At 28.8% G+C, this 27,738-nt stretch overlaps 7 protein-coding genes across 12 annotated transcripts; 4 read left to right on the top strand and 3 right to left on the bottom strand.

The window, feature by feature from the left end:
• Positions 1 to 837: 837 nt before the first annotated feature.
• LOC113386369 (aldo-keto reductase family 1 member C4-like) lies at positions 838 to 3,773 on the top strand. Its single transcript, XM_026624153.1, has 6 exons — positions 838 to 896; positions 958 to 1,110; positions 1,429 to 1,617; positions 2,376 to 2,484; positions 3,141 to 3,299; positions 3,465 to 3,773. Exons 1-6 carry the CDS (start codon positions 838 to 840, stop codon positions 3,771 to 3,773), a joined length of 978 nt encoding a protein of 325 aa, XP_026479938.1.
• Positions 3,774 to 4,997: 1,224 nt separating this feature from the next.
• LOC113386368 (aldose reductase-like) lies at positions 4,998 to 7,739 on the top strand. Its single transcript, XM_026624152.1, has 7 exons — positions 4,998 to 5,131; positions 5,252 to 5,398; positions 5,643 to 5,771; positions 5,844 to 6,051; positions 6,329 to 6,487; positions 6,955 to 7,124; positions 7,595 to 7,739. The coding sequence occupies exons 1-7, from the start codon at positions 4,998 to 5,000 to the stop codon at positions 7,737 to 7,739; spliced, it is 1,092 nt and encodes a 363-aa protein (XP_026479937.1).
• Positions 7,740 to 8,161: 422 nt separating this feature from the next.
• Positions 8,162 to 18,256, bottom strand: LOC113385472 (ubiquitin-like domain-containing CTD phosphatase 1). 4 transcript variants are annotated; one of them, XM_026623322.1, is made up of 8 exons: positions 12,043 to 12,102; positions 11,806 to 11,968; positions 11,520 to 11,743; positions 9,605 to 9,790; positions 9,332 to 9,433; positions 9,110 to 9,264; positions 8,627 to 9,005; positions 8,162 to 8,250 (listed from the first exon to the last, which is right to left on the bottom strand). In XM_026623322.1, the coding sequence occupies exons 1-8, from the start codon at positions 12,085 to 12,087 to the stop codon at positions 8,236 to 8,238; spliced, it is 1,269 nt and encodes a 422-aa protein (XP_026479107.1). In that variant the 5' UTR covers positions 12,088 to 12,102; the 3' UTR covers positions 8,162 to 8,235. The 4 variants fall into 4 exon arrangements, with proteins under 4 accessions (XP_026479107.1, XP_026479106.1, XP_026479108.1 ...); XM_026623321.1 differs by lacking the exon at positions 8,162 to 8,250 and having other exon boundaries at positions 8,428 to 9,005; positions 12,043 to 12,120; XM_026623323.1 differs by lacking the exons at positions 8,162 to 8,250; positions 8,627 to 9,005; positions 9,332 to 9,433; ... (2 more) ...; positions 11,806 to 11,968; positions 12,043 to 12,102 and adding exons at positions 16,618 to 16,873; positions 17,005 to 17,216; positions 17,295 to 17,612; positions 17,868 to 18,256 and having other exon boundaries at positions 9,101 to 9,264.
• Positions 13,255 to 14,356, top strand: LOC113384753 (beta-1,4-galactosyltransferase 7). Its single transcript, XM_026622514.1, has 3 exons — positions 13,255 to 13,725; positions 13,788 to 14,016; positions 14,086 to 14,356. The coding sequence occupies exons 1-3, from the start codon at positions 13,287 to 13,289 to the stop codon at positions 14,354 to 14,356; spliced, it is 939 nt and encodes a 312-aa protein (XP_026478299.1). The 5' UTR covers positions 13,255 to 13,286.
• Positions 14,406 to 16,152, bottom strand: LOC113385475 (peroxiredoxin-like). Of its 2 annotated transcripts, none has more exons than XM_026623328.1 (7): positions 15,992 to 16,152; positions 15,853 to 15,913; positions 15,400 to 15,547; positions 15,189 to 15,324; positions 14,942 to 15,070; positions 14,716 to 14,821; positions 14,406 to 14,584 (listed from the first exon to the last, which is right to left on the bottom strand). In XM_026623328.1, the coding sequence occupies exons 1-7, from the start codon at positions 16,019 to 16,021 to the stop codon at positions 14,496 to 14,498; spliced, it is 699 nt and encodes a 232-aa protein (XP_026479113.1). In that variant the 5' UTR covers positions 16,022 to 16,152; the 3' UTR covers positions 14,406 to 14,495. The 2 variants fall into 2 exon arrangements, with proteins under 2 accessions (XP_026479113.1, XP_026479114.1); XM_026623329.1 differs by having other exon boundaries at positions 15,400 to 15,541.
• Positions 18,257 to 18,943: 687 nt separating the features above from the next.
• On the top strand, positions 18,944 to 20,944 carry LOC113385474 (vesicular integral-membrane protein VIP36). Of its 2 annotated transcripts, none has more exons than XM_026623326.1 (6): positions 18,944 to 19,152; positions 19,308 to 19,423; positions 19,513 to 19,710; positions 19,777 to 19,939; positions 20,110 to 20,277; positions 20,588 to 20,944. In XM_026623326.1, exons 1-6 carry the CDS (start codon positions 19,032 to 19,034, stop codon positions 20,794 to 20,796), a joined length of 975 nt encoding a protein of 324 aa, XP_026479111.1. In that variant the 5' UTR covers positions 18,944 to 19,031; the 3' UTR covers positions 20,797 to 20,944. The 2 variants fall into 2 exon arrangements, with proteins under 2 accessions (XP_026479111.1, XP_026479110.1); XM_026623325.1 differs by having other exon boundaries at positions 18,946 to 19,152; positions 20,110 to 20,273; positions 20,581 to 20,942.
• Positions 20,945 to 21,296: 352 nt separating this feature from the next.
• On the bottom strand, positions 21,297 to 26,390 carry LOC113384964. The gene is made up of 2 exons (XM_026622743.1): positions 25,601 to 26,390; positions 21,297 to 24,194 (listed from the first exon to the last, which is right to left on the bottom strand). The coding sequence occupies exons 1-2, from the start codon at positions 26,377 to 26,379 to the stop codon at positions 21,356 to 21,358; spliced, it is 3,618 nt and encodes a 1,205-aa protein (XP_026478528.1). The 5' UTR covers positions 26,380 to 26,390; the 3' UTR covers positions 21,297 to 21,355.
• Between the last annotated feature and the right edge of the window lie 1,348 nt (positions 26,391 to 27,738).

The following is a 27,738-nucleotide window of genomic DNA, read 5'->3' as shown; positions in this document are numbered from 1 at the left end:
ATCTTTTAGGTTTTGTATGAATAATATAAGTCTATTTAGATAGAATCTAGAACAAAGCTCATTTTATGAAACAAACTTCAATAAATCCATCAAAAAATTCCATTTCAGTGTTGGGAAATGCCATTTGTGCAGAATTTTTATAAATATGCTTATTTATTATAGTTTCTTTATACAAAGTATGCTATAATTATTATAGTATTTTTACAGCCCAAAATATGAAAACATACTCTGTATGAAATTTTGCTAATTCTCAAAACGCTTTTAATTTAGAAGCGAATGAGAATGATAAAATAATAATAATAATTATTATAATAAATAAATTATATAATAAATTATTGAGAAATGTTATATATTCAGAAATTGTATGTATTGTGTGTATAATATCATAATTTGACTACCCTTATAAACGATACAATGAAATTTAGGATATCTGACAATTTTTGTACTTTGCTGAAGTGTTTACTGCCCGCGAATATATAAAGATAACCAGAGTCAAAGCAAAAATATCTGAATTTGTGTTTTTCCTCATAGACCTTCTAGTGAAAAATTGTTTTATAATTATATAAATTTATTAAACTATTAATATTTTTTTCCAGCTACTTGATGCATGGAAGTTTCAGACATCACGGAAATTTTGCCGCCGCTCGATCTATGTTTAAGTTTTGCAGCCGGATTTTTTATAGGATTTGTTGTCGGCTTCTTTAGTTGGATTTCAAACTGGATCAATTGAAATTTTATTCTCAAACTGAATGAGGAATTATTTATATTATTTGGAAAATCCAGAGCTAATCCAGAATGGCATTGAAGCTACCGCGAATCGGTCTTGGGACCTGGAAGATGACGGATTCTAAGGAAACCGAGAGATTTATCTTCAATGCTCTGAGATTAGGATATAGGTAGTAATAGACTCTTAAAAAAAACTTATATTTTACGTCCTTAATTTTATTTTTTCAATAGGCATATCGATACTGCATTTATTTATAACAACGAACGCAGCATTGGTCGAGCTATAAAAATGTGGGAAAAATTGGATGCGAATAATTCTAGAAAAGATCTTTTCGTTACGACCAAGTTACCACCTTATGGTAACAGATCTACAGAAGTTGAAAGGTAAATTAAATAAACAAATAAAAAAAATTAAATCACAGTATAAAACGAAAATTATTAATAACCTTATAATCAACTATAATATTCTTGTCAACAATGGTAAAGCACAAAGAAAAATATTACTTATAAAAAATGTATTATAAAATTACAGATGCTCTATCTGTATCATTCTGGTAAATTATTAATAACAAAACATATAACTAAGTTTTTTAAATGCCAAGATTTATTCACATATAATAATTATTTTTAGTATAAATACCTGGTAAATGTTTTGCAGTGATCTAAGACATTTTTCATCTTTTTTTTTTTAATTTTTTGTAGATATTTAGAAGAATCTTTACGTCGTCTCCAATTGGATTATGTAGATTTATACTTGGTGCACCATCCATTTGCTCTACAAAGTTTTGGTTTCGATAATATGAAATCTCTCGAATGGGATCCTGGTGATTTGATTTCACATGAATCTTTATGGAGGGCTATGGAAAAACAAGTTGCCTATAAAAAAGCCAGGTACATAATTAAATATCTCATGATTAATTATAAATGATTTTTATCTCAATAAAATATAAAAGTCAACTATATTATTAAAAAAATTACCTGCATATATATAGCCATAGTGTACTAAAAAAAACACGGAAAAAGTGATTTCGCAAATTTATGCTAAAATTTAAAGACAAATATTGAATAATAGCTAGAGTAAATATGATATTTAAATTTTAAAAAAGCCTTCAATGAGAATAAATATAAATTATTTATTTGGCTTAACATGAAATTTTTTCATATAATATTTTTAAAAATGTAAAACATATTACATCTTAACGTCTGAATATTGAAGTCAATCTTGAAAAAAGAATTCTTGGATAAAAATACAAACTACATAAAATATCTCTGTTAATTTCTATCAATGAAGTTTACAAAGCTTAGTATTTCATAAACTAAATTTTATTTTTTTAAAAGTGAGAATTTTTTTCTATATGAAAAATATGAATGAAATTGTAAAATTAGGAATGTACTACTATAAAATATATATTTGTAAGATAAAAATGTGTTAGAGCAAAAAACTAGCAAATCATATACAAAATCATTAATGCTCTAAAAACTATATCAAGTTTGAAAGAAATAAGAATTTGAACTTTGATCAACATGTAAATTAATTTGCATCTAACCAAAATATCATTTTACAAAATGTGCTCTTCAACAATAACATTATTAATGTTGTTATCAATATTACTATTATTTATCAATATTTTATTTTAATTTTGTTACAGATATATTGGGGTATCCAATTTCAATAGGGCTCAATTGGAAGTTATAATGAATAATTCAAACATTAAACCTGCAGCTCTACAAGTTGAACTACATCCTTATATGCAACAAGTAATTTTAAAATTATTTTTTAAAATACAATAAATAGATGATAATTAAGTTCATGACAATATTCCGTAAAAACTATTTGAATTTGGAGAAAATAATATAAAATTTTCAATGAAAGTATTGAGCTTAGGCTTGTACTTGATCTTTTAGCCCAGTCAAAATAGACTCAAAGAATCCTTAACTTTGGAATAATTTGTAATAGAATGATTTGTAATATTTTCTCAAACAGAACAAATAACACTGTTCTTTGAAGGTTTTGAGCAAAATTTGAAACATATAGTGAACACATTATTATATATAATATTCATTGTTCGAATATTATGACACTATTCTATTCTTCAGATTTACTGTTTTTTTTTTTAATTGAAATTAAAGAAACTTATTATAGCAGTCAAATAGACTAATACCACTTACTATTGAGAAAATTAATAAATGTTACCTATCTCATATTGGTTACAATTTTTTAATTTTTTTTTTAATTTGGTATACTCCGTCATTAGTACTTTTTTATTACCAACTATATCTCAAAAAATCCCGAATTTTGAGAGCTGTTTAAGTTTCAAAAATACACATTTTTATTTATTATATACGCATACCAAAGCAAAAAGTATTTATTACGATTTTTTATAATTTTTTTTCAATTTATTTGTATTTTTTAGCAAAATCTAAGAATGTTCTGCAGATGGTTCGGAATAACTCTGATTGCTTATAGTCCATTTGGCTCTTATGGCAATTTGGTGAGCCAAGAATTTCCTTCGCCATTAGAAGACCCTTCCGTTAATAGAATTGCCACTGAACTTGATAAACCACCAGCTCAAGTAAGTAGAAAAAAATTTATGGAAAAAAATTAAAAACAATATAACAAAAAGTGCCTCACTATGACTTGAAACGTCGGAAAACGTAAATTTAGCAAGTCGGTTTTTCGTCCAAAAATAACCCCTTGGGAAAATTAATAATATTTTATGTTTTATTATTATTTTTAGGTCATCTTATCCTATCTGCTAAATCTAGGAGTGAACGTGATTCCAAAACCAAGCAATTATTGCCAACTGGTGGAAAACTATCATGCTGGAAGTATAGAGTTGTCTTTATCACAGATGAAATCTTTAAGAAAAATCGATAAGGATACTGAAGGCAGAATTTTTGACTTCAAATTCTGGAAAGGTGTCACAGATCATCCCATGTATCCATTCCCGGACGTCATTGCAAAAATGGTAAAGGCCGAGGCGCAGAAAAAAGAAAATTTCGAAGGAGCCAGATTTAATAAATATCAGGAGAGACATGACATTTAGTATCATGAATTTGAAAAAAATTGTATATGTTTATTTAGTTTTTTTTAATAAATATCTACCTATGAAATAGATAATGTTTCTGAATTGAAATATACCATATAATATTGATACCAAATATATTATAAATACAATATCTGGATTTTCATAAGAAAATATTTGCGTATCCAATAGATTCGAATTTTTTTATAATAAAATATTTTATTCTAATAAAATGATTGAATTTTAAACATGTATACATATTCATTTGTTACTATCAAAACAAAAAAAATGTATAAATAAAATTTAAAAAATCTAATAAAAAAAATTAATACATAATGAATTTCTAAATCTTATTGTTTCAGTATTATTCTAAATTCGAAGTTTTACAAATAAAATAGCAAAACTGTAAGTGTACTTTATATAATTAATATTAATAGTATTTTTTTTATTTCTGACATTTATACTGACAGACTAAAAATGATTACATAAAATTCAATTTTGCACAAAAAATTAAATTTATGAACTTGACGTGGATGCTATAACATTTATCACATATAACAATTAGAATATGATAATCTGACTACCCTTATTACGGTCATCAAATCAAATTTTGGATATAATAACCAATTTAGAAATAAAATGATAGTCAATTTTTGTCTGTCCGCAAACGTGTTAAACTGAATATGTATATCTAAGATGAAAAAATAAAAGACATAAAACTCTGAATTTATTGCGCTTTTTATTATATTAATCGCAACAAAATCGAAAATGAAAATATTTATATACATTTACGTTTCAAAACCTTCTGAACATTTTGGCATACCTTAGAAAAAATGGTTGTATGTGTGTGTGTGTATGTGTGGGCGTGTGTGTATATGCGCGGATACAAATTTTCCTCGACGATTTCAGAACCACGGGTAAACTGATTTGAATAATTTAAAAAACATTCGATTCGTATTGACAAGGAGACTAAAAAAAATTTTGGTATAGGAAGTTCGAGCAATTCGCCTTAAGGCACGATGCCATACACCACAAGTTTAGTACGATTTCAAAAACGACAGAAAAAACATCATCTACTCTCCAGAAATAATTAATAATACATAACTTTTTTTTATCATTACCTATTATTACAGAAAAAAAAATTTGCCTATATTATTGAATTTACGGATGTGTTATTCCAGAAACGCTCTAGAAATCAATATATTAAAAAAAAAAACAATTATTTTTTTAGAGAATTAACACATCATGTCGTGCAAAGTTAAACCAAGTCAATTAGGATGCAGAATTCGTATGCCTAGAATTGGCCTAGGTACTTGGCGTATGCAAGATTCTGAAAAAAATGAGGAGGCACTTCATAAAGCCCTAGAAATTGGCTATAGGTTACTATTTGTATAATAACTTTGCAAGGATTAATTTCCACATTTCCTATGAAAACTATTTTATAAAAACAGTTTTGGAAAATATTCCATATGTACAATTTTGGTCAAACTTATTTTTAGGCATTTAGATACAGCTTTCATATACGGAAATGAGACTTCAATGGGAAAAGTATTAAAAAAGTGGTACTCAGAAGGGCATTCTAGAGAAGAAGTCTTCATCACATCGAAATTACCACCTTTTGGATTGAGGAGGGATGAAGTTGGCAAGTTCGTATAAAAGGATGATCTTTTATCCTTATTTTGAGTCCATTTGTTTATCTAATTATCCATCCATCTATGAAATAAAATATTTTTACAAATCGACGTGTTCATCATTATTTATGTAAAAAACGATCCATGGACTACAATTTTTTGTCTTATTGATGTGGTCAAAAAACACTATGATTAATATTTTCTAAATTGTGTGTATTTTTAACATAATTATGTAATTATTTATTAATTTTCTTTTCAGATACTTATGCATGACTCTAGAAAAACTTCAAACGGACTACATAGACTTATACATTGCCCACATGCCATTTGGATTTTATCCTCCAAAGAATTTAACTTTGGATCCATCACAATCTGGTGCTTTAGATTGGTAAAAATTACAAAAATAACATTTTAAATTGAGAAAACTATGTGTTTGCTAAAATATTTTTTTTCCTATTAGGTCTAACGACCCCAATGAGAAAATTAAATGGGATTACTGTACTGATCATGTTGATATGTGGAAGGGCTTCGAAAAGCAGTACAAAGCTGGACGAGCTAAAAATATAGGAGTTTCAAATTTTAATGTGAAACAATTAGAACGTATCATGAACAATTGCGAAATTCGCCCTCATTGCTTGCAAGTCGAGATGCATCCATTTTTGCAACAGGTGAGATAATGAAAATTTACTAGTAAAACGAGATAATGGAAATTTACTAGTAAAACTTTCCAATTTTAAAAGTTTTTATTAGACTTTTTGATAGTTTAGATCAAATCTTACAATCACGTATCACCAAATTAATGTTACAAAGCAAAATTTGGTGATATATTTCAACCATAAGACTGATAATCAAAATCTAAATTGGTAAAGTGTAAATTATAAATTATAAATATTTTGCATATTCAAATTCTTCAATTTTAATTATCAAAATTACTTTTATTTTTAGCAACATTTATCTTGCTATTGCCGTTGTAATGATATGGTGTTGGTTGGATATAGTCCTTTTGCAAGTTTTGGAAATGCAGTGGCAAAGAATTTAAAAAGTCCATTTGACCATGAATCAGTTAAAAAAGTTGCCAAAGAAATTGGCTGCACACCTGCCCAGGTCAGTAACTAATGATAAAATTTGAAAATAAATCCTAGAGTTAAAAAAATCAAGAACTAAACAGTTCTTTGTAATATATAAGTAGAGTGTCATTAAAAATGCCAGGCTCATTTTTGAATAACTTTGAGTAGATTTAAAAGTTTCTGCTTCTATTTGTCTTAATGAAAGAACAAAGACTAGTTTTATTTAAGTTTTAAAAAGAATAACTTCATTTTGCCAAATAATCACTTTTATACTAAAAAATTTTAAAGTTTACCGATCATTCTCTCGATTTTTTGCACATATCAAAACATTTTTGCAAAATTCCTTCAGGCAGTTTTACTATTACAAGTGATTTATAACTATAATTCTTAAAGATATGTGGCTGATTTTTTCCTAAAAATACCATATCAGAGTACATAACTTGAAGCTTCTAAGCAGAATAAGTTTGGTTTTTAAATTAATATATTACAAAATTATTTCTTAAGGCAATATTGGCTTTTATTATGCACTTGGGGGCAATTCCAATACCGAAAACAAATGATGAAAAACAAATGAAAGAAAATTTCGAAGCACAAAACATTGAATTAAATCTGAAGCAAATGAGGTTGCTGAAGAAACTTCATATTGGAGAAGAAGCCAGAGTATTTAATTTTAGGTAAGAAATAAATTAATAATAAAATGAAATGAGAAAAATTTAAATTAGATTTTATTTAAATGTTAGAGAATCTAAAAATTAGAGAAACACAATAAGATTCTTATAAGACATAATAATAAAATAAAAAACATAATAAGATTCTTATGGGCCATAATAATAAATTAAAGAAACATAATGAGATTCTCATGAGGCAATAATAAAATGGAAAAACAATATAATAAGATTCTTAGAAGACATAATAATAAAATAGAGAAACATATGAGATTTTCAGAAATAATTACAAATATATTTTTTTTTAAATGGTTTGCCGAGGTAATGAGTCTATTGCTTAGTACTAAAAACTTTTTTAAAAACACTTTAAAAATTATAATAAACTCTTATAATGTTTTCATATTAATAATTAAAAAAACTTAGAAATTAAATTATTATATATTTCGCTTTATATAATATATTAAATTATTATTATTCAGGGAATGGGATGGCATTTTAGACCATCCTGAATATCCCTGGAAATTACCTGAAAGCCTTAGATGCAAGTCTCATTCGAAAAAGAGCGGAAAAAAGTCAAAAGCTGGAAAAAAAGAAAAAGCGCCCGAGAAGAAAGCGAAGAAATAAAGTGTTAATTCAACATGTAAACATGTCCATATTTGAAAAAAATATTCATCTTAAAAATTGTAAAATGAATAGTTATTATATCAACAAAACTGTTTCAGAGTGAAAATATATTGCACTAATATAAATGAAAACTTTAGAAAAATTAGTGTTAATTTTAGTATAATGCATCAAGCTGATTAGTTTTCATTAAAGATTGGCTGAGCCAATTCATAATATAAGAATATGAAATAAAAAAAATTTGAAATACTAGGATAACTTTGAGATCTGATTATACAGATTTTTATAGTTTAATTTTATCAGTAATAGAGTAGTTAGTTCATAGTACATAACTCTAAAAAAACTGTTTAAAAAATAATCTAAAAATTGGTTCATACCTTTACATGCCTGTAATTCCAAAACGTTAGATATAAATTAATTTGTTGAGTCAAAATGATGGTCAAATTACTAAACACCAAACTGCAGTTTTATTCTTTTAGAAATTTGTTAATGTTTTTCTTCAATACTCTCTTCTCTGTAATATAATTAAAAATGTAAAATTATAAATTGATTAGTCTGAATAAAAAATATACAAAAATAAAACAACCAAACATTGCATCTAATATATTTATTACATAAATCAATATCTTTTGTATAGTTAACAAATAAACTATGAAGTACGTTACATTACAAATATATCACAAAATAAATCATTTTAGTTTATGACTCTATTATACAACTGTTTCTTTTTCACTCAGAACCCGAATTCCGTGTTCTGTAAATATAAATTTTATTATATCTTCATAGCTTTTGGAAGACTTCATACAACTAGTGCTATCAGATACATGTAGCTTTTCATTTCCATCAAAATGTGCAGAATTACTACCATCTTTAGTGCTATAAGTACATACCTCCGATTTTAAAACTGTATGGCCGCCTAGAGAATCCGTTACAACCTTAACGGCTTGTCCGGGATGAAGAAATTTTTTATTAGATTTTCCTTCAGTTGTTTCACCACAACAAAAAACGTTAGTTTTAGATTCTGGTAGTTTATTGGTATTCTTAGTTAAATCTTCATGTTTAGTGACTTTTTTGTCAGATTTTGGTTCGTTATTTATAATGTTTACTCTTGTTTCAGTAAAATCAGTTTCATCCATTGAATAGGTATGTGAAATTGGATGGAGCCGTATTTCAAAGTCAGATGGTGATTTCATTAAGATGTCGGCAGGAGAGGGAATGCCTGAACTTATATTTCTATTTGTATTATAAGTTGGAGTTAAGTTATACTTACTACATCCACGAGAGCACAAAAAAAAGAATAATGGTTTATCACAATATCCTAATAAAGACTAAAAATGCATCGAACACTTCAAAAATAATAATTATTTTCTCACATAGTTTTTGCTCCATAAAGTTCGTTCTTTATGCAATAATCTATCACTTTGTCGTCTATCAAATATTTTACTGACTCGTTACGGCTCAGTAGCCTTCGGATCATGGAAGAACTTACTTCATTGGGAACCCAGTTCGTTACTATAGTTATATTTCTCTGAGAACAAATATTTGTTTAAAGACCTAATTATTTTTTTAATCTAGGGTAACCAAAAAGTTCTTACCCGGTATTTTGTCAACTGATCAGAGTTAAAAATAAATTGTTCAGGATTACTACCGTATCTTGTTATGACAACCAACCCGTGATCACCTAGTATGGCTTCCAACTATGAATAGATACTTGAATGTTTAGTATAATATATAACGGCAAGACTTTATTATGCAAATTAACTACCGAAATATATATGCATTAAAAAATCAATTGATTTCTATCCAAAGAACAAAATTCTTAAAAAATTATATGGGTATAATAAGTAAAATGTAAAAATAAGGCTTACATCATCATAATTCCACAATCCTGGAGTGGCAAAAGACTCCAATAAGTCAGCCCCACATAGGAGCTTTACTGTAACCCCTTCATTACAAAACCCTTCTGGATGATTTAATAATGAAAAAGGCATCCACTGGGGTATTTCCACTTCATTTATTGAATCTCGATCTTTGAGAAATGCATTTATTTTATTCTGTGGAGAAAAAAAATAGAAATATTATCACAAAACTAATCAAATAAAACAACTATATTTAAAATTACATTTGAAAACTAGCTGTAAGTGGAATTCTGTCTTGAGGCAATTATGGCATCGTGCCTTAAGGCAAATTGCTGGAACTTCCCGTACCGTAACGAAATGTTCGAGGAATATTGAATGTTTTCAAATAGATTATTATAAATATTGTAACATTGTCTAATATTTATAAGAATTATATAAACTGAATTTCCAAGTTTAAGTTATTTGTACTAAGTATATTAGAACTTTAGTCAGAATTAAAAATAAAATCTGAATTATTTTCGATATACAAAAAATTAAAAAAAAAAAAAAAAAAGTTGAAATTTTTTTTTCCAAAATCAATTATTTTGTTAAGACAAGCAGAAAGTTCTTTGAATCATTTAAATTGGACGCTTAGTTCTCTCAAAAACTGCCATTTTTCACATATTTAGCTCCGTATCTTCAAAATGGCAGGATCTGCCTTTGCCAAAAACTATTAAACACTTCTCCCAATCATTACTAATTGAATGTTTTTTAGATCATTCAAATCGGATACTCCGTTCTCTCAAAAAGTCGATTTTTATTTTCTGCACTCTTTGCTTCGTATTTCCAAAACGGCGGGACCTGCCTTTGCCAAAAACTAATCAGCTCTTTTCGCTATCAATAGTAATCGAATGTTTTTTGAACCATTCAAATCGGTGGATCCGTGCGCCCGAAAACGTGACTGGAAATTTGTATCCATACATACATACACACACACACACACACACACACACACACACATCCATTTTTTCTGAGGTATGCCAAAATGTTCAGAAACCTTCAAAACGTCGAGAAATGTAAAAATTTTCAATTCCGATTTTCGGCCCATTACAATAACTTACCCTACGGGAAGTTAATAAGTTTAAAGACCTGATAATAAAAAGTTAAGATGGAATAATTTTAATAAACAAACAAAGTTTTAATAAACAAATGTTTAAATAAAATCTGAAAAGTAGATCAACCACAAAATGCTTTGAGAACTATCGTAATCAATTTTTCCAAAAACCTCATAAGGTTGTACAAGATAAATTGAAAAGTGGCGCTTAAAGTAAATAAAATGAATGTTACAGTATGATTTGTTATTTATTTACTTAACTAAATTAAAGATTACTAAATCTTTATTACTAAAAACTAAAGTCCGGTACACACGAAACAAGTATTTCTTGTAAGAGGATTTCTGTCAAGATTTCTGGTAAGGTGTGCAAGAATTTTGCGCCAGATATTTACTTATTTTATAATTAATAATAATTTTGTGCATTTTCAAATAGATTATTATAAATATAGGCCTAAAATGCACTAAAACTTAAAAATGTACAAACAGAGCATTGTGTGAAATGTAGCAATAAACATATACGTATCGTATCTGATTAGGATGAATTCATAATATGATTTAATCTCATATTTCTAAAAAGTAAATCAAATAATAATAATAAAATAATAAAATGCTGCAGCTTAACATAACAGAAACTGAATAATAGAAATTATATCAAGGATGCTGCCGTTGTGAATAGAGAGCTTAAATGTTAAACCTAACTGGCAAGATCGTAAAATATGTCAGGCAATATCGTAAATTATAATTTATCAAACTAATCAGGAAATCTGGTGTCTTCTGTACCGAGCTTAAGACTTAAATTTGAACTACTAAGTGGCAATATCAAATAATTACTTGATGGTATTGTAAAATAACCCTGGTTCTCGACCATCCCTCCTGTTGACATTCCCAAGACGATAACTTAATCCAGTCGCTTGACTGTAAAGCTAATTTAAGCATTTGGCATCGATGTGAGCTGGGTGCAAGTCCTTCTTTTGAATAAGCATCATGCACTGGAGAGGCTATACCTCCAATTACGGAGCAAATATTCATACTGTGTAAATAGTCCCTTGCAAGTTCTATAAAATGAATTATGATAAGATAACAAGAAATTTACTTTAATATTATAATTTCTACATACCGAACATTCGAAAATGCATGGGTGTCGGTGGGCTGAAGGAGCCACATGCTAGTAAAATAACCTTATTGCTCATGTTTTTCTTAATTGGCGAACATAGCACTTTATAAATGTTTTGATTGATTAAATTAACATTTGATCTTATCAACTCACTTAATGAAGATTTCTGTTAAACGATAAAAACATATTATTGTTGCAATAAACGAGAATCAAAGCAAAGTTTGACGTTTATTATTTAACTTTGGTATGATAATGATTTTTCGTTACGTCACATAGAAGGTGCATTGAAGCTCATTTTCCTACCGTGAATTTCTTATGCAAGTTATTCCAAATGCCATTCAATTTTTTCACTTTGAAACAGTCAAAATATTTCATTGTAACATAATTTTATGCTTAAAATTACATAATAGATCATTTATAGAAATAAATGTTGCTTATCACAATTAGTTGCTTTTGAATTTAGCGCCTTTGTTCGTACATCAATGTTAGGTTGCGCTCACACGAGAAGTTTTAATTGAACATTGGACATCACTGTCGGATATCCGCAAACGGAAATGATTATTATTAATAGTTATTATTAGTTTAACTTTTAAAATAAATTACGACTAGTGGGGCGCATGGCATCGTGCCTTAAAGCATATTGCTGGAACTTCCCGTACCGTAATTAAACATTCAAAGAATAAAATTAATAAGTCAACAAAAATGTCTATGAATAAAAATTATAAAAACTAGAATTTTCATCATTTGTTCCGACAAAATGTGAAAACTTATTACGACTAGACAAATAAACAACTAGATCTGCCTGTGCCAAAAACTAATCAGCACGTCTCCTTATCAATACGAATCAAATGTTTTTTGAATTACTCAAATCGGTAGATTGGTGTTCCCGAAATCGTCGACGAAAAATTGTATCCGCTCACACACACACACACATACACAATTGCACACACACATACATCCATTTTTTCTAAGGTATGCCAAAATATTCAGAAGGTTTTGAAACGTAAAGATATATAAAAAAATTTCATTTTCGATTTTTTTGCGATTACTATAACTTTCCCCACGAGAAGTTAATAAAATAACTTACGCATAGATAAGTAAACATACTTACGGTTAATTGAAGCAATAATAAATTTTTTTGAAAATTATTAAAGACATTGAATAAATAAAAACGCTGATCATGCTTATCAAGCCTAACATAATATACATTCGGGTTATAACCTTAAAAATGGTTGTCATTAATTTATACATAAATAATTGTTTCTACTTAATCTCTGGTGTAAAAATTAGATAAGAACTCATATCTTATCTTAATAGTATTTAAAATAATTTAAATATCCGATAGCTTGTGCTGCTGTTTATATATTCATACCAATGACAGAAAATGCAAAATTATATTATACAAAGTTTTCAATGCAAAATTTTACATAAATCCATAATTATACAAAATGTAGATTATTTTAGTTAGCCAGCTTTCGGGCAAAATGTCTTTCAAAATTTCAAGTATTCAATTTTTATTAGTATGTATAGGGATTACATTTTTCTTAACTTGTACAATAAATCTATTCACAAAGTTCGACAACTGTAATTGTGCAAATGAAAAAGAAATAAAACAAATTATATCAAATCCTTATACCAATTTTAAGCCAATATTTCCTCATAAACTAGCAGTATTAGTTCCTTTTAGAGATCGCTTTGAAGAACTTTTAGAATTTGTTCCTTACATATCAACATTCTTATTCAAACAAAATATTGCACATCACATTTTTATTCTAAATCAAGTAGATTCATATAGATTTAACAGAGCGTCTTTGATAAATGTTGGGTTTTTAGAAACATTAAAAGATTATGACTATATAGCGATGCATGACGTCGACTTGCTTCCTTTAAATAGTAATTTATCCTATAAGTATCCTGAAAAAGGTATTACATTGGGTTGAATAATTATTTATTTATGTTAATTTTAATGTATGTTGATTTTAAAGGACCTCATCATGTTGCTGCTCCATCATACCATCCAAAATATCATTATGCAACATTTGTTGGTGGAATTTTACTTATAAAAAGAGAACACTTTGTTCTTGTTAAAGGTATGTCTAATCAATATTGGGGATGGGGCTTAGAAGACGATGAGTTTTATGTTAGAATAAAAGAAGCTAGTCTTTCAATAACAAGGCCAGAAAATTTAACTACAGGCACCACCAACACATTTAGGTAATAGAAAATCACTATAATTATTTATTGCCTTTTGATAATTGTTTAATTTCTTTCTCCCTATTTTAGGCATGTTCATAAAGCAGAACACAGAAAGAGAGATACTGCCAAATGCTACAATCAAAGAGAAGTTACGAGAAAGCGTGATAGAAAAACTGGATTGCACGATGTGCAATATCAAGTTGTCGACCGTAAAAAAATTACCATAGAAGATTTCAGCATAACAGTTCTAAATATAAAATTATCCTGCAACAAATCTCTCACACCTTGGTGTGAATGTCCAGATAATAAGAGCAATGCAAAAAAACCTGTAAAGACAAATTCAGACATGACAAAGTAAAATTATAATTATAATTTTAATATATTAATCTAAATATATAAATCTGTGTTTTATTTATCCCATAACAATCACATTTAAATAATTCAAAATAAAAAAAGTATTAAAACAAACATACAAACATCACCGCTCATTTTACATTCTAACTTTTTGAGAAATATTCCTGAGATCCTTTAGGATCTGGTTTAATTGTTGCAGGATTTGTTTCAGGATTCCAATTTGCTGGACAAACTAGAAAAATATTTTCAATTAAAGAAACTTAATAACTACTTGAAACTTTTAACCTTAAAAATAGTTATAAATGTTAAAAAAGATATGAAATCTTTTTTTCAGCAAATTAATATTTTAATCATAAAACTTACCTTCGCCGTGTTCTTCCACAAACTTGAATGCTTTTATAATTCTTAAAGTTTCTTCTACTGATCTTCCAACTGGTAAATCATTTACCGACATTTGTCTCACCAAACCCTGCAACATAAAAATATTGAGATAAATAGGGAATAATATCATTTTTGCTTATCATATCCTAATAGACAATAAAATTGTTAAAATCTTATGCTTGTAAAAAGTAAAAGTATCCATATTTACCTCCTTATCGATAATGAAAAGACCTCTCAATGCTATTCCATCTTTTTCAAGTAGTACACTATAGTCTCGTGAAATTTGTTTATTGAAGTCCGAAAGTAATGGATAATTCAAACCACCTAAGCCGCCTACCTATAATTGTAATCAATTATTGAAAAAATGGAATTTAATATCAAATTCAGCTCAATATGAATTTCAATGCAAATTTTATATATAATTAATATAAAAATAAAACTAAAATTATAATTACTTTTCTATCCATGTTAATCCATGCTAAGTGGCTAAAATGTGAATCCGTTGAGCATCCAACAACCTCAGCACCGATTTCCCGGAACTGGCCTATTGCATCACTATAAGCACGAATCTCCGTTGGACAGACAAAAGTACTAAAAGTATAAACTAAATTAGAATTGCATAAATGATAGATAATGTTATATCAAATAAAATTTCATGTAACTCACAAATCTAAGGGGTAGAAGAACAATACCAAATATTTGCCTTTATAATCTGTTAAGCTGATTTTCTTAAAATCACCATTGACAACTGCCATACCTTCGAAATGAGGGGCTGGACTTTGCACCATCGGTGCTAGTAGTCGGCTTCCTATTTCTCATAAAAAATAATTTTAAAACTAATAACCAAAATTTGTTTTAACATTAGTTCCTTTTGCATGCAAAATATAAATAAAGATCCTAATATTTGTATACGGTTCACTATTATAGTTCAGTATTTTGTTGATATTGGATAACCATTTAAAATCTGTATATAATATTAAAGTTTACATAAAATATCCAGAACAATAGTATCAAAAGCTTAAAACTATTATCAAAATTACTGTTGGAAACAGACAATTACAATTTATAATAATTTGTTAGGTTACATCGATTAAAAATTATTTTGAATTAAATAAATACCTGTGTGCAAATAACATTTTTTTACATTATCACAAACGACTCTTCCAGTATTGAAGTTAATCTGAAAATAGAGGCAAAACATTCATGGTAAAATTGATTTAACACTATTGCATATAGCATAAAAGTCATATATAAATACTTTAGAGAGAATTTTCATAAAAGTCGTCATTCTGTTACAATAGTTATTGGAGAAAGTGTGAAAAATAATTTATGTTTTGGTGTATCACGATAAATCAGTACTAAAAATTTACATTCATTAAACTAAAAATTTTAATTATTTAGGAGAGCTGGCATTGCGTAATGTCATTTGAATGTTGGTCCCAGGGTTGCCATTGTGGAATAATTTAAAAAATCTAATTTGTAGCGCGCGATTCAAATAATTAAACAATAAGTGTGACTACATTGAAACCAATGAATATAAACAAGCTATATTTATGTTTATACATAAAACTAAGTAATGTATATTTACCAGATCATACAAATTGAATAAACAGCAAAAAAACATATTATTACTTTATAACAAATCATATTGAATTATTGATAAATATATCACAATTTATTCAGGCAAGAGATATGCATTTAGGCATTATACACATTTATTACAAATAATTAATCATAACCTGATATCCTTCAAACTCAATTGAAAAAAACATGATTAAAACAATTAAGGAACCATTTTTTACTCTACTAACCTTACAAAAATAATAAAGTACATATAAAAACTAATGCTAATTCATGAGCATAATAGATCACTAAATCATTTACTAGGCGAATACTTTTCCCACTTTCTGTGATTCAATTCCTCAAAATTATCACAATGAATAGCTATATTCTTGAGATAAATAGCTAGATATAAAAGTTCTTTATCTTTATCTCTATTTTGATGAGCATTTCTAAATGCACGTATTCTCAGACCAGATTGTGGGTTCATTAAAAAATTTCTGCGAATATCATCAAACATAATAGTGTTTTTTGGAGAATATTGTGAAAATTTTCCCCATATCACGGCAAGTGGTTTTACCTGGAAAAATTATAAAATAATTTTGAAGACATACTATAAAGGAATTTCTTTAGTATCATATTTAAAGTTTTTTTTTCAATAGTTGAGACATTACTAGTATTTTACTTTTGATGTTGATAAATACTACATACATCAACAAGTCCAATTTTTGGCAAATCAACACTTATCATAGCACGTCCATCAACATGGCACATTATTTTATAATCTGGATTATTGCTAACACCTAGTAATTTCATTTTTTCATCTATCCACTTCATTCCAGTTGCAGACCAAATAATAATATCATAATCCTCATAGGCACTTGCAAGAAATTGATGTAAGTATGGTCGCATCAGTTCTAGAGCTAAAAGTTAAATTCATTTTAATAAATTGCTATTAACACATGATAACAATTTTGTTTGATATCAATATTTATCATTACCAGATTCTGCAGAAGATCTATGATCAAACAAAGTGTAATCAATATCAAGTACTAATAATTTCTTTCCTGGTCTTGGTTCATTAATAATATCGATTTTGTACTCTTTAATTCTTTTATCAATTTTGGCTTTGTATATATCCCTATGTTCAATTGGTACTTCAACCTCTTCAATATCGAGATCGCTAAGAACTTCGGGTATATCTGTAGGAACTTTAGAAATATTTGCAATGTCTTCTTCTAATGATCCCATGAGCATCAACTTAAAACCAGGTTTGAACTTGAAACTATCGAGAGTTGCATCATCCGTTGGAGTTTTACCTGTAAAAATATATGTTTGTTTAACAAAATTATAATATTAGAACATATTATGCTTCATAATAATAATAACGTTATTATATATGTTTCATGCAATTATAAAAGGCATATTAATAAATATATATAGGTATATGTAATATTATGGTGCTATAAAATTAGTTAAATGTGAAAAATGATGTAAAAAGACTATTATGCTTGAATAAATGTAAATAAAAATTGTTTGTTATATTAGTATTTATACCTAACATCAAATGATACCTTTTAATTTCAAATTAAGTAGTTTTTGTCTATCAGAACGGACACCAGTTTGCTTCTGTATGGCATCTTTCAAATCAGCAACAGTATCATTTTGGGACAAATTTAATATTTCATATTCCTTCCCGTTCCATTTTACGATTAATTTTACTTCGCAATCCATACTTATAATAATTTGTACTTAATTTGTACACACGTATTTTGTAATTCTTTCCAACCAATGTAAACTTGCACTCCAAATGTAGTAACAAAAGTAGTCTTTCGAAATTGTTTCAATTGAGTTGAAATTTATTTATATATATTTATTATGCTAATATATACATTGAGCATTATTGGTTGTTTAAAAGTGAGTAATAATTCTTATTTATTTCATGTCATTTATGTTGATCTGTTCTGTCAAGCTCAAGCACTTATTTGACAGATGATATGAGGACAGATGACAGATGATATGCAAAAATGATATGAAGTTAGCGGCAAACTTTTATATTTTGCGGATTCAAGATGGCGGACGCGGATGTTGATGAAACAAATCCGATGAAAAACAACCCCGGCTTGAAATTTCAATTTAAATCAAAATATATGAGCAAATAACAGTGTTTGGCACTATAAATATAGTAACAGTAACGAAAAACATAATTTATTAAATACTATTTGGTCAGTAAATAAAAATTACAACGACCAGTATAATTGATTAATCATAGATATTAAAAAATCTATTTTTATTGATCGGATATCAATTTTCACTTTAACACATTTTAATATTCAGTAATATAAATCATAAACATATTTGGGAAATATAAAATATTTGAGTAAGTCGCTTACTAGCCTTCGTCTAACTTGTTTGTGCATTTTTGTATCTCTTTTATCTATGTTTGCATGTAGGATTCAATGTCAGAGAATTTACTACATGAGCTGTCATTTGTGTTCATATTTTTATGATTATTCATCTTAAGTACATAGTTCGATAATTTTATACGTAATTAGGGATCAATATAAAGTCTATTTATTAAATTATTAAACTGGTGATAATCTTGTTAAGCTTTTATATATTTCCATTTCATCTATTTCAACAAATATTTGTCGGCGTAAGAGATTAAAATTTTATAGGTTATGTCGAGTTAATTCACAATTTAAATTGATTTTGCTAGTTAAAACAATTAAATTAAAATGTTAATATTTGAGTTTTTACTATTTTTGTGGTCTATTTCGTGGACGAATTTTGTTGCTGCACAATGGAATACAAATGATTACATGAAAAGAGAACATTCTTTAGTGAAACCATATCAATGTAAGTAAAAAATTAGATATAGTCAATGTAATGGACAGAAAATGTAATATTAATTTTCAGCTCATATTTCTATTCATAAAAATATTAAAAATTTTATATAATACATGTTATAGACGGAAAATCAATAAAATATTTATTTTGTGTTGAAATTCTAGCATCTGGTATGGCGATACCATATTGGGAATTTATGGGCAGCACAATGGTTACCACAAATTATGTTAGAATAACGCCCGATCAGCAATCAAAAACCGGAGCAATATGGAATTCTGTTGTATGTATAAATTTCTTAAATTACATATTTGTAGGAAAACCTAACTTTAATAATTAACTTGTTTACTTCGATGTTGTTTTATCATTTAGCCATGCCAAACTCGTAACTGGGAATTACAAATACAATTTCACGTTCATGGGAAAGGCAAAGATCTATTTGGAGATGGAATGGCAATATGGTACGCAGAGCAAAAAATGATTCCGGGACCAGTTTTTGGAAACATGGATTTCTTTAGGGGTTTAGCTGTTATATTGGATACTTATAGCAATCACAATGGAGCACATAATGTAAAGCTGTCAAAATTACATTTTTAAAATTTTAATTAGAGTAAATAAATACAACTTATCTTTTAGCATCAACATCCTTACATATCTGCGATGGTAAATAATGGTACATTACATTATGATCATGATAGAGACGGAACGCATACGCAACTTGCAGGCTGTGAAGCTAGATTTAGAAATTCAAATCATGATTCGTACATACGTATTCGTTATGAAAATGATGTTCTTGGTGGTAAGACTTATTTCTTATAAATATTTGTCTGTGTAGAATGTCTTCTATATATTCTTTACATATAATAAGAAATTTCTCTGTGTTTTAAAATATTTAGAAGTATGAGTTAGAAAACATAACTCATATTTTATTTATATGATAATCAAAAAAATGTATATCTTGAATTTTAGTGGCAACTGATATGGAGGGCAAAAACGCGTGGAAAGACTGTTTTTCAGTAGAAGGTGTAAAGTTGCCAACTGGCTATCATTTTGGAGTATCTGCGACCACGGGAGATCTTTCTGATAACCATGATGTACTTTCCTTCAAACTTTACGAATTGGATCCACCTGACGTATGTTGATAACTCATACATAACAATATTAAAATATATATACACACACACACACACATATATATATATATATATATATATATATATATACATATATATATTTAAATATAATTAAAATTATACTTACCAAATATTTGCTCCAACATCTCAACTTTTATGTCCATAATAGCCCATTTTTGTGTAGCATTTGACGAGCCACTATTTTAATTCATTTAGCATTTAATACAAAATAATTTATACCTACAAAAATACAAATATCTGTGTTATTATATAATTGTCTATCCTATAATTTTGATTCTTTTTTTAGGCTAAAGATCAAGAAGACAGGTCAAAAATAATGCCATCTGCTTTACTTTTTGAACCACCTCGTGATCATACAGAAGATCCAAAACCATCAAGTTTATCAGGACTTAAAATATTTTTGTTGATGCTCGTTGGAGCTATAGCTTTAATAGTGTGTGTGGTTCTTGGAATAATGTTTTACCAAAAACATAAAGAAAACAGCAGGAAAAGGTTTTATTAAATAGAAAATAAATATTTTCTGTATATCATGTGTATTATAATGTATAAATATTTCGATGTATTTTTTTTAAAGAGAGCTATTAGTTTTAATGAATTTTAATAGCATATGCTGAGCGTTGAGAAATAACACTTAAATGTAAGATTTTTAAGATGAAACGATTGTATCCTTTGTCCATAGACTGAAACTACACGTAATTAACAATGGTAGAAACTATAAGATTTATAAAGTGTGGTATTTTACTAAATTATTGTTTTTATTTATTATTATTTGATATAACTTATGAGTTAAAAATAAACAATAATTAAAAAAATATTTTAGGAATAGATTTTTATTAAGCATAATTGCCTTTACAGTAGATAAGCTCAAGTAATATGTTATATGTTATATGATGATAAGCTTAAAATTCACTTCCACTATGTAACCTAAGCAATATGTATAATACTATTAATTTAACGTGAATTTTAATATGGCAAATTAATTTTGCTTTGTCATATACATATGTATATATGTATATTGAATTTTAGGTCTTGGGTTACCATTTTCAATCTTGATATCTTCTTCAAATACAATCTTTCAAAATATCTTTCACTATGGCAGCAATATCAATATCGTCACTGAAATTTTCCTGGTCTAATAACACGATGATCTCTTCCAAATACATCATTAATAAATACGGCACATTCTTGTAGTTTTCCGTCATTATCGCATTGTATATTTCTGTTTGAATCTCTGATACATTTAAAAACTCATTAATATCGATTCCATATAATTCCAAAGCAACATTTTCAAAGTTTTCAATAATATTCATCGATATCAATTGGGCTTCAAAAGGATCAATTTCTGTACTTGGGTTCATATATCGTTGTTTTGTGAGTTTTCTCGCAATGACATCAAGAAGAAGAAGGTTGCTGTTAAGTTGCAAGTTACTTCTATCTATTCTTGTAATATTGCTGGATGCACTATCAAAACCATTATTACTAGTAAGACGTGGAACTTCAAATGTATCAGTAAATTCTGGATGTATAAGGGGTTTGGTAAGGTTTTGCACAAAAGTAGTCACAGCATTTATAGGACGGCGGAAAAGTGACAATATGCCGAAACGTCGGCTTATATTTTGATTCAGTGCGTTTTTCGATTGTTTTTCATAACTATCCAAATCTTCGTCATAAACATTTATTATAGAACGTTTTTTTGGATTTTTGCCTTCTTCAGTTGCAATTAGTATTTGTTGTTTAGGTTTATATAACATATAATATTCTTCAAAATCTTTCTGCCATTCGCCCAACTTCTCATACCATAAAAGATCATTTATTTTAATCTTAGTATTTTCTTGTATTATTTTGTTATATTCTGCTTTGGGTACAAGATTCATTTGATCACTCAATTTATAGCTCAACATAATTTCACCGTCTATAAAACCCTTTCTTGCTACTTTTGAAAATTTCGGAGGAGTTTCAAAATAACTACTAAGGGCTTTAACTTCTGCACTGCGCAAAGGATCGTTTTTTATCCAGTTACTTTCCATATTTTCGGTATACTTTGCTAAGCCTTGGTCCTTATCAAGTACTTTTCCAATAGCATTATTTTGAACTTCTTTGATTTTATATTTTATATTTTCTAAAGTTTTCAACTCATGATCTATTTTGAATTTGGCTTCATTTATTTTATTATTTGTCACTTCTGGAGAATCATCATTCAAAATTACAAATTGTTGATCAATTTTAGCTAGTATTTTATTCTTTTCCTTCAAATCAATTGAAGAATCGAGGATTCTTCTCTTATTGTGCAGCATTTTGTTTATTTCATTTTGGTTTGAAGAAATTGCATTATCAAAACTTGAGCGTACAGCACCTTCAACATTCTTTAAATCCACAAATCCTTGTTTTGTAATTATCTCTCGAAGTACATCCAAATTTTTTATTTTATTTTGTGTTATATCTGTTTGATAGTTAGATAGTACGGAATCAACATCCAATGCTTCATTTATTTTAGGAATTATATCTGTATCAAATATTTGTATGTTTTCTCTTTTTAAATCTAGCTGCGTGGTCTCTATTGCCTTATGCAATAGATTATTAACTGCTTCGTTATTACTGAGCTTTATATTAGTGGAATAATCTCCTTGATTTTTGTTATAATTGATAAATTCTGCGTTTGATTTCTTTTTATCAGTCCACATAACGAGATCGGGGCCATTATCGGTTTTTATAACTACCGTGTGGAGATTCCCAGTTTTATAGACTGCAATATCGGCTCCGGTAAGATGAGTTTGATAATTAGTATTTAAATCTTTATATATGGCTACAGCATGATTTGCAATATCGTTACTTTGTCTAATTACTGATTCCCGGTATTGTATCTGTCCTATATGTTTCGCCATTCGTCCTGCGTCGATATAATCATTACTTGATGTCAATCCATTAATGATACCATCGTAAGTGGAAACATCTTTAAAATCCCACTTTCCATCTGTTGCGGCGTCCCCATGCAAATACACAGAAACTCCTAGTGTGGCCACACCGCCAAAAAGTTTTGTCCCTAGTAATAATGATGCAACAATTTTTTGTTTTTTTAACTGTTTGTATAAGTTGACCAAATTTCTAGCGTAAAATTCTTTAGAGTCTTTAAAAAATTTAGGTACTCCGGATGCTCCTATAACTGCGGAAATAGATCCAACCCAAAAAGCTGGATTATTTATGTCCCATTTTGTTGCAAAACCGTTCAACACGAAACTACCAGCTCCAGAACCAATATTGATAACTACTTTACCAATAAAAGCAAATTTTTTTAATACACCTAGAGTGAGAAACTTTTTAATATCTAAAACAAATGATTTCAAACTCTTCGTAACACTTAAAATACCAACTCCAGACGTGGCACCTAGAAACAATGAACTCCACAATTCAGGAGACTTAAAATCCCATTTTGCTGGATTCCAACTGCCTTGACTTGATGCAATTTGACCAAACGCAAATGCAACTCCCGTTGTTGCGACAATACCCCATGCTGCAGCTTGAGAAAGACCAAGGCTGACCAATAATCCTGCAGATTGTACTGCAGCAAATGGAGCAACAGCGCCAGCAATTCCTCCACCTATTATACCCAACCAAGTTGACGTGCTTTTCCAGTCCCATTTAAGTGGATTCCAAGATTTATTTGCTGCAGCTCCACCTAAGTAGGCCCCACCTATGGCCAAACCAACAGCTAAAAAAGGCAAGAGAAAAGCAAATTCGCCATCTGGATCAATAACAGACACTGGCGAATTTCCTGCAAATTTATAGGGACTAGGATATTGATTGCGTGGATCGACTTGGAAGAAACGTCCGATTTCTGGGTCATAAAATCGTGCTCTAAAAAAGTAAAGTCCTAGTTCTTCATCCCATTCCTGTCCGGTATACCTGAAATAAGTCACAATAATGATAAATTCAATCTGGTAGGTAATGGCAAATTTTTAACTTCCCGAAGGAGAAGTTTGTTTTCATCAAAAAATTCGATTCGTTAATTTTGTTGTTTTCTCGACGTTTCAAGCCATTCCGAATCGAATGAGACCAAATTTGGAGAAAGTATGTGTGTGTGTGTGCGTGTGCGTGAACAGATTTTTTTTACCGTAAATCGACGTTTTCTCAAAAACGGCCGAACCGATTTCAAACATTTAAAAGCCATTCGATGTATCTCGAGGAAGACTATCGTTTGTCAGTTTTGCGCGACGATCGGCCGAGCCGTTTCTTGTAAATCGCAGAAAGGTGAAAAATTTTCCTTCCACGTTTTAACCCGCAAAGAATCGATTTTAAAAATTCAAAAACTGTTCGAAAGATATTGATTGGGAATGATACTAATTAGTTTTTGGTATAGATTTGCTGGCACAATTTTTTGCAATTAACTGTCGATAAAATTTTTGCCGACGATTTTTATGAAATTTTTTTTTTGATGGTAGATACCTTAGTCTTATAGATTATACTAAAATATTACGGACCTACGACTAGTCGTTTAATTTAAAAAATTCGTCAAAATTTGCAGAAATTAGTATCATTTTTTGTAGTTTGCCAAAATTAGACCTTTCATCAACGATCGCCCAGAAACGCCTGAACCGATTTCAGAAATTTAAAAGCCATTTGATGTACCTCGATGAGTATTAGTCGTTTCTTTGTAATTTGGACAAAAGTGTTAAACTTTTCGTCCACATTTAAGCTCATACTACCGAATCGATTTAAAAATATCAAAAACTGTTCGAAAGATATCAGTTGGGAATAATACTGATTAATTTTAGGTGAAAATGTACCGAGCCGTTTTCTTGTAATTAAATGTTGAAAAAAAATAAGCCGATTTTTATGGAACTTTTTTTTGGCGATATATATCATGGTCTTATTAAACTTACTGAAATATTACGGCCTTACGACAAGTAGTTTAATTTCAAAAATGCATCAAAGTTTAACAGAATATTATAGTCAAAATTTGTATCAAAAGTTGCTTTTGTGATGTGATGAGTCGAATATTATCGATTTATCAAAATTTAATAGAATAGGCTATCAATTTAGGGCATACAAGCACGTGTCTGTGCAATATAATTAATATAATTACAGATAATTTACATGTATTTGAGAAAGTTCTATTGGAAATCCCAATGTTTAGATTTGATTGAAAGCGATAACTTTATTTTTGAAATAAACAGTTGAAAATTTTATCTAATATCTAGATTTCAATTTCAGTTCATGCAACCTGCCTTAAGGCAAAATACCAATACCAACTAGTTAATAAATTAATTAGGAAAAGATATTTATATAATCTATGATAAATTATCACTCACCTATAACGGACTCCAAGTCCCTTAGAATCGAGTTTTCTCATTAGCCCTCCATATGGAAGGTAATCATAAGCTGCTACTACTTTATTATCTTGAACCACCAGTCTAGTGGATCCTTCATGATCAGTCAGAACAACAAAGAATTTTCCATTCCTGTAAAATCCTAACATCCCTCTTGGTCCGTAGACATAAACTGTGGTTACTTCAATAAGAGGAATATCGTCTCCCATATTAACAATTTCCTTTTCAGATAGGACTCTGCCGATGGAATCTCTGATGTATTGTATTTCCCGCAAAAAATTGCCATTTGCATCAGTGACACGTTTTGAAACTCGAAAACCTAAAGCATCATAACGGAAACTTATTTGCATCCCATTATCTTTTATAAATCGCGTCACGCGGTTTGATACTTTGTCGTACTCTATTTTTTTTATGCCTTTGTGAGATGCTTTAATCACATTTCCAAGATCGTCATGTTCCATTTCATGCGATATTTCCCTTGCAATTTTATGAAAGGATTTTTTACTAACAGCTTGGATTTGATTGTTGTTTTTATTATATTTCATTTCATATCTTTCATAGCCAGTATAGTAATGTTTGTGATTTCCATTTGCGTCGATGTCATAAGATTCAACATCAAATTCTGCTTGTCCCAATTGTGTTGCTTCATGCTTTAGAAGTAAGCCGACGACTGAAGCAATTGTAGAATTTGAATACTTATTCAAATTATCTTTGAACTCTTTCGTCAGAGGATCTGACAAATAATTTTTATCATTCAACATATTCCATAATTTTTGAATAATCGATTTGTTAATATTTTTGGGGTATATCCAATCAGAAACCAATTTCTCTAAATCCGACGATGTAATTTTTTTTCCAGCTGAGTATATTTTGAGCAGTACATTTTCAATCATAGATGTTAGGATTCCTAAGTCTGTATTTGTTTCTTTCAAATCTGAATATAACTGTTGAGGGACAAAAGATCTGCCTCTTTTAGCATGAGCATGTTTAAGAGCAAAAGAGTCTTTATTTTCTATAATATAGCCTTGACTCTCTAAGGAGCTCCATATATCTAGTGACTGCTTTTCAGTAATTCCGTTAATGTTAGAAAATGAATAAGGTTGCAGAGGCTTGATATTTGTATTATCGATGTAATACTTAGCTTTGGTCATTTCTTTATAGTTGCCATAGTCGTACGTGTGACCATATTGTCTTGGAAATCCTTTTGAACCTAAAACATGAGCAATATACCTTCCAGATGTTCCTTTGCTGCATGCTATAGGTAGATCTATTTCTAAATCAGGATAAAACACTTTGGCTTGATGTCCCTTGTCATCTATATATCCCTTTTCTTTCAATTTATTGAAACACATCTCTGATGTTTTTGCTGATATAGTCGGTGATATAAAAGAATCCTCATTGATTGTTATATCTTGCTGATCTGCCCATTCATGCCAAGTCGCTAAAAACTTTGTTTTTGAAACTGTTCCATCACCGAATATTCGACCACCGTACGTACCGTTTGTATACGATATTTCTTCCGTCAAATACCTATCTTTTATTTTAGTTAAAAATTTTGGTTCATTATAAGTGTAATCCCTCACTAGAATATTTTTCGAGTTCGGTAAAAGAGTTTCCCGTATAATTATTCCCGCAGCATCATAACCGAATGTAGCAAATTTGTTGGGATGTTCCGGTGTTCCTATTCCGATGATTTGTCCTAATTTATTATATTCATACGTAATCACAAATGGTTTTCCATTGACCGTTTGTGGGTAATAAAGTTCTTTCAACTTTCCAAGTAAGTACTTGGATTTAATTTCCAAGGTAAGTGCATCATCAAAACTAGATACTGGTACAATCACACGTTTTGTTGAAATGTTTTCATTAATATCGAGCAAGGATTCTTCAACCAACGGTTCATTACCATTCATAGTAATAGTTCGTTTTACTGAATTTCTCAAAATCGGTTCACTAAGAGACTCTCCATAATTAAATTGTTGGAATACTGTCTTTTCAGGAAGTTTTGATCCATTTTCTAAAATAGCTTGCAATTTCTTTTTATCTAAGGGTTCTTGTAATACTCCTGTCTCTATGACTCTATAATGAAAATCATACTGGTAATATAAAACTTTTACCAC

This window comes from Ctenocephalides felis, unplaced genomic scaffold (genome assembly GCF_003426905.1).
Source record: "Ctenocephalides felis isolate EL2017-DRISC unplaced genomic scaffold, ASM342690v1 CF-g0.4_SCAFFOLD_03571, whole genome shotgun sequence".
Taxonomy (NCBI): domain Eukaryota; kingdom Metazoa; phylum Arthropoda; class Insecta; order Siphonaptera; family Pulicidae; genus Ctenocephalides; species Ctenocephalides felis.
This window is presented reverse-complemented; position numbering and strand designations above follow the sequence as displayed.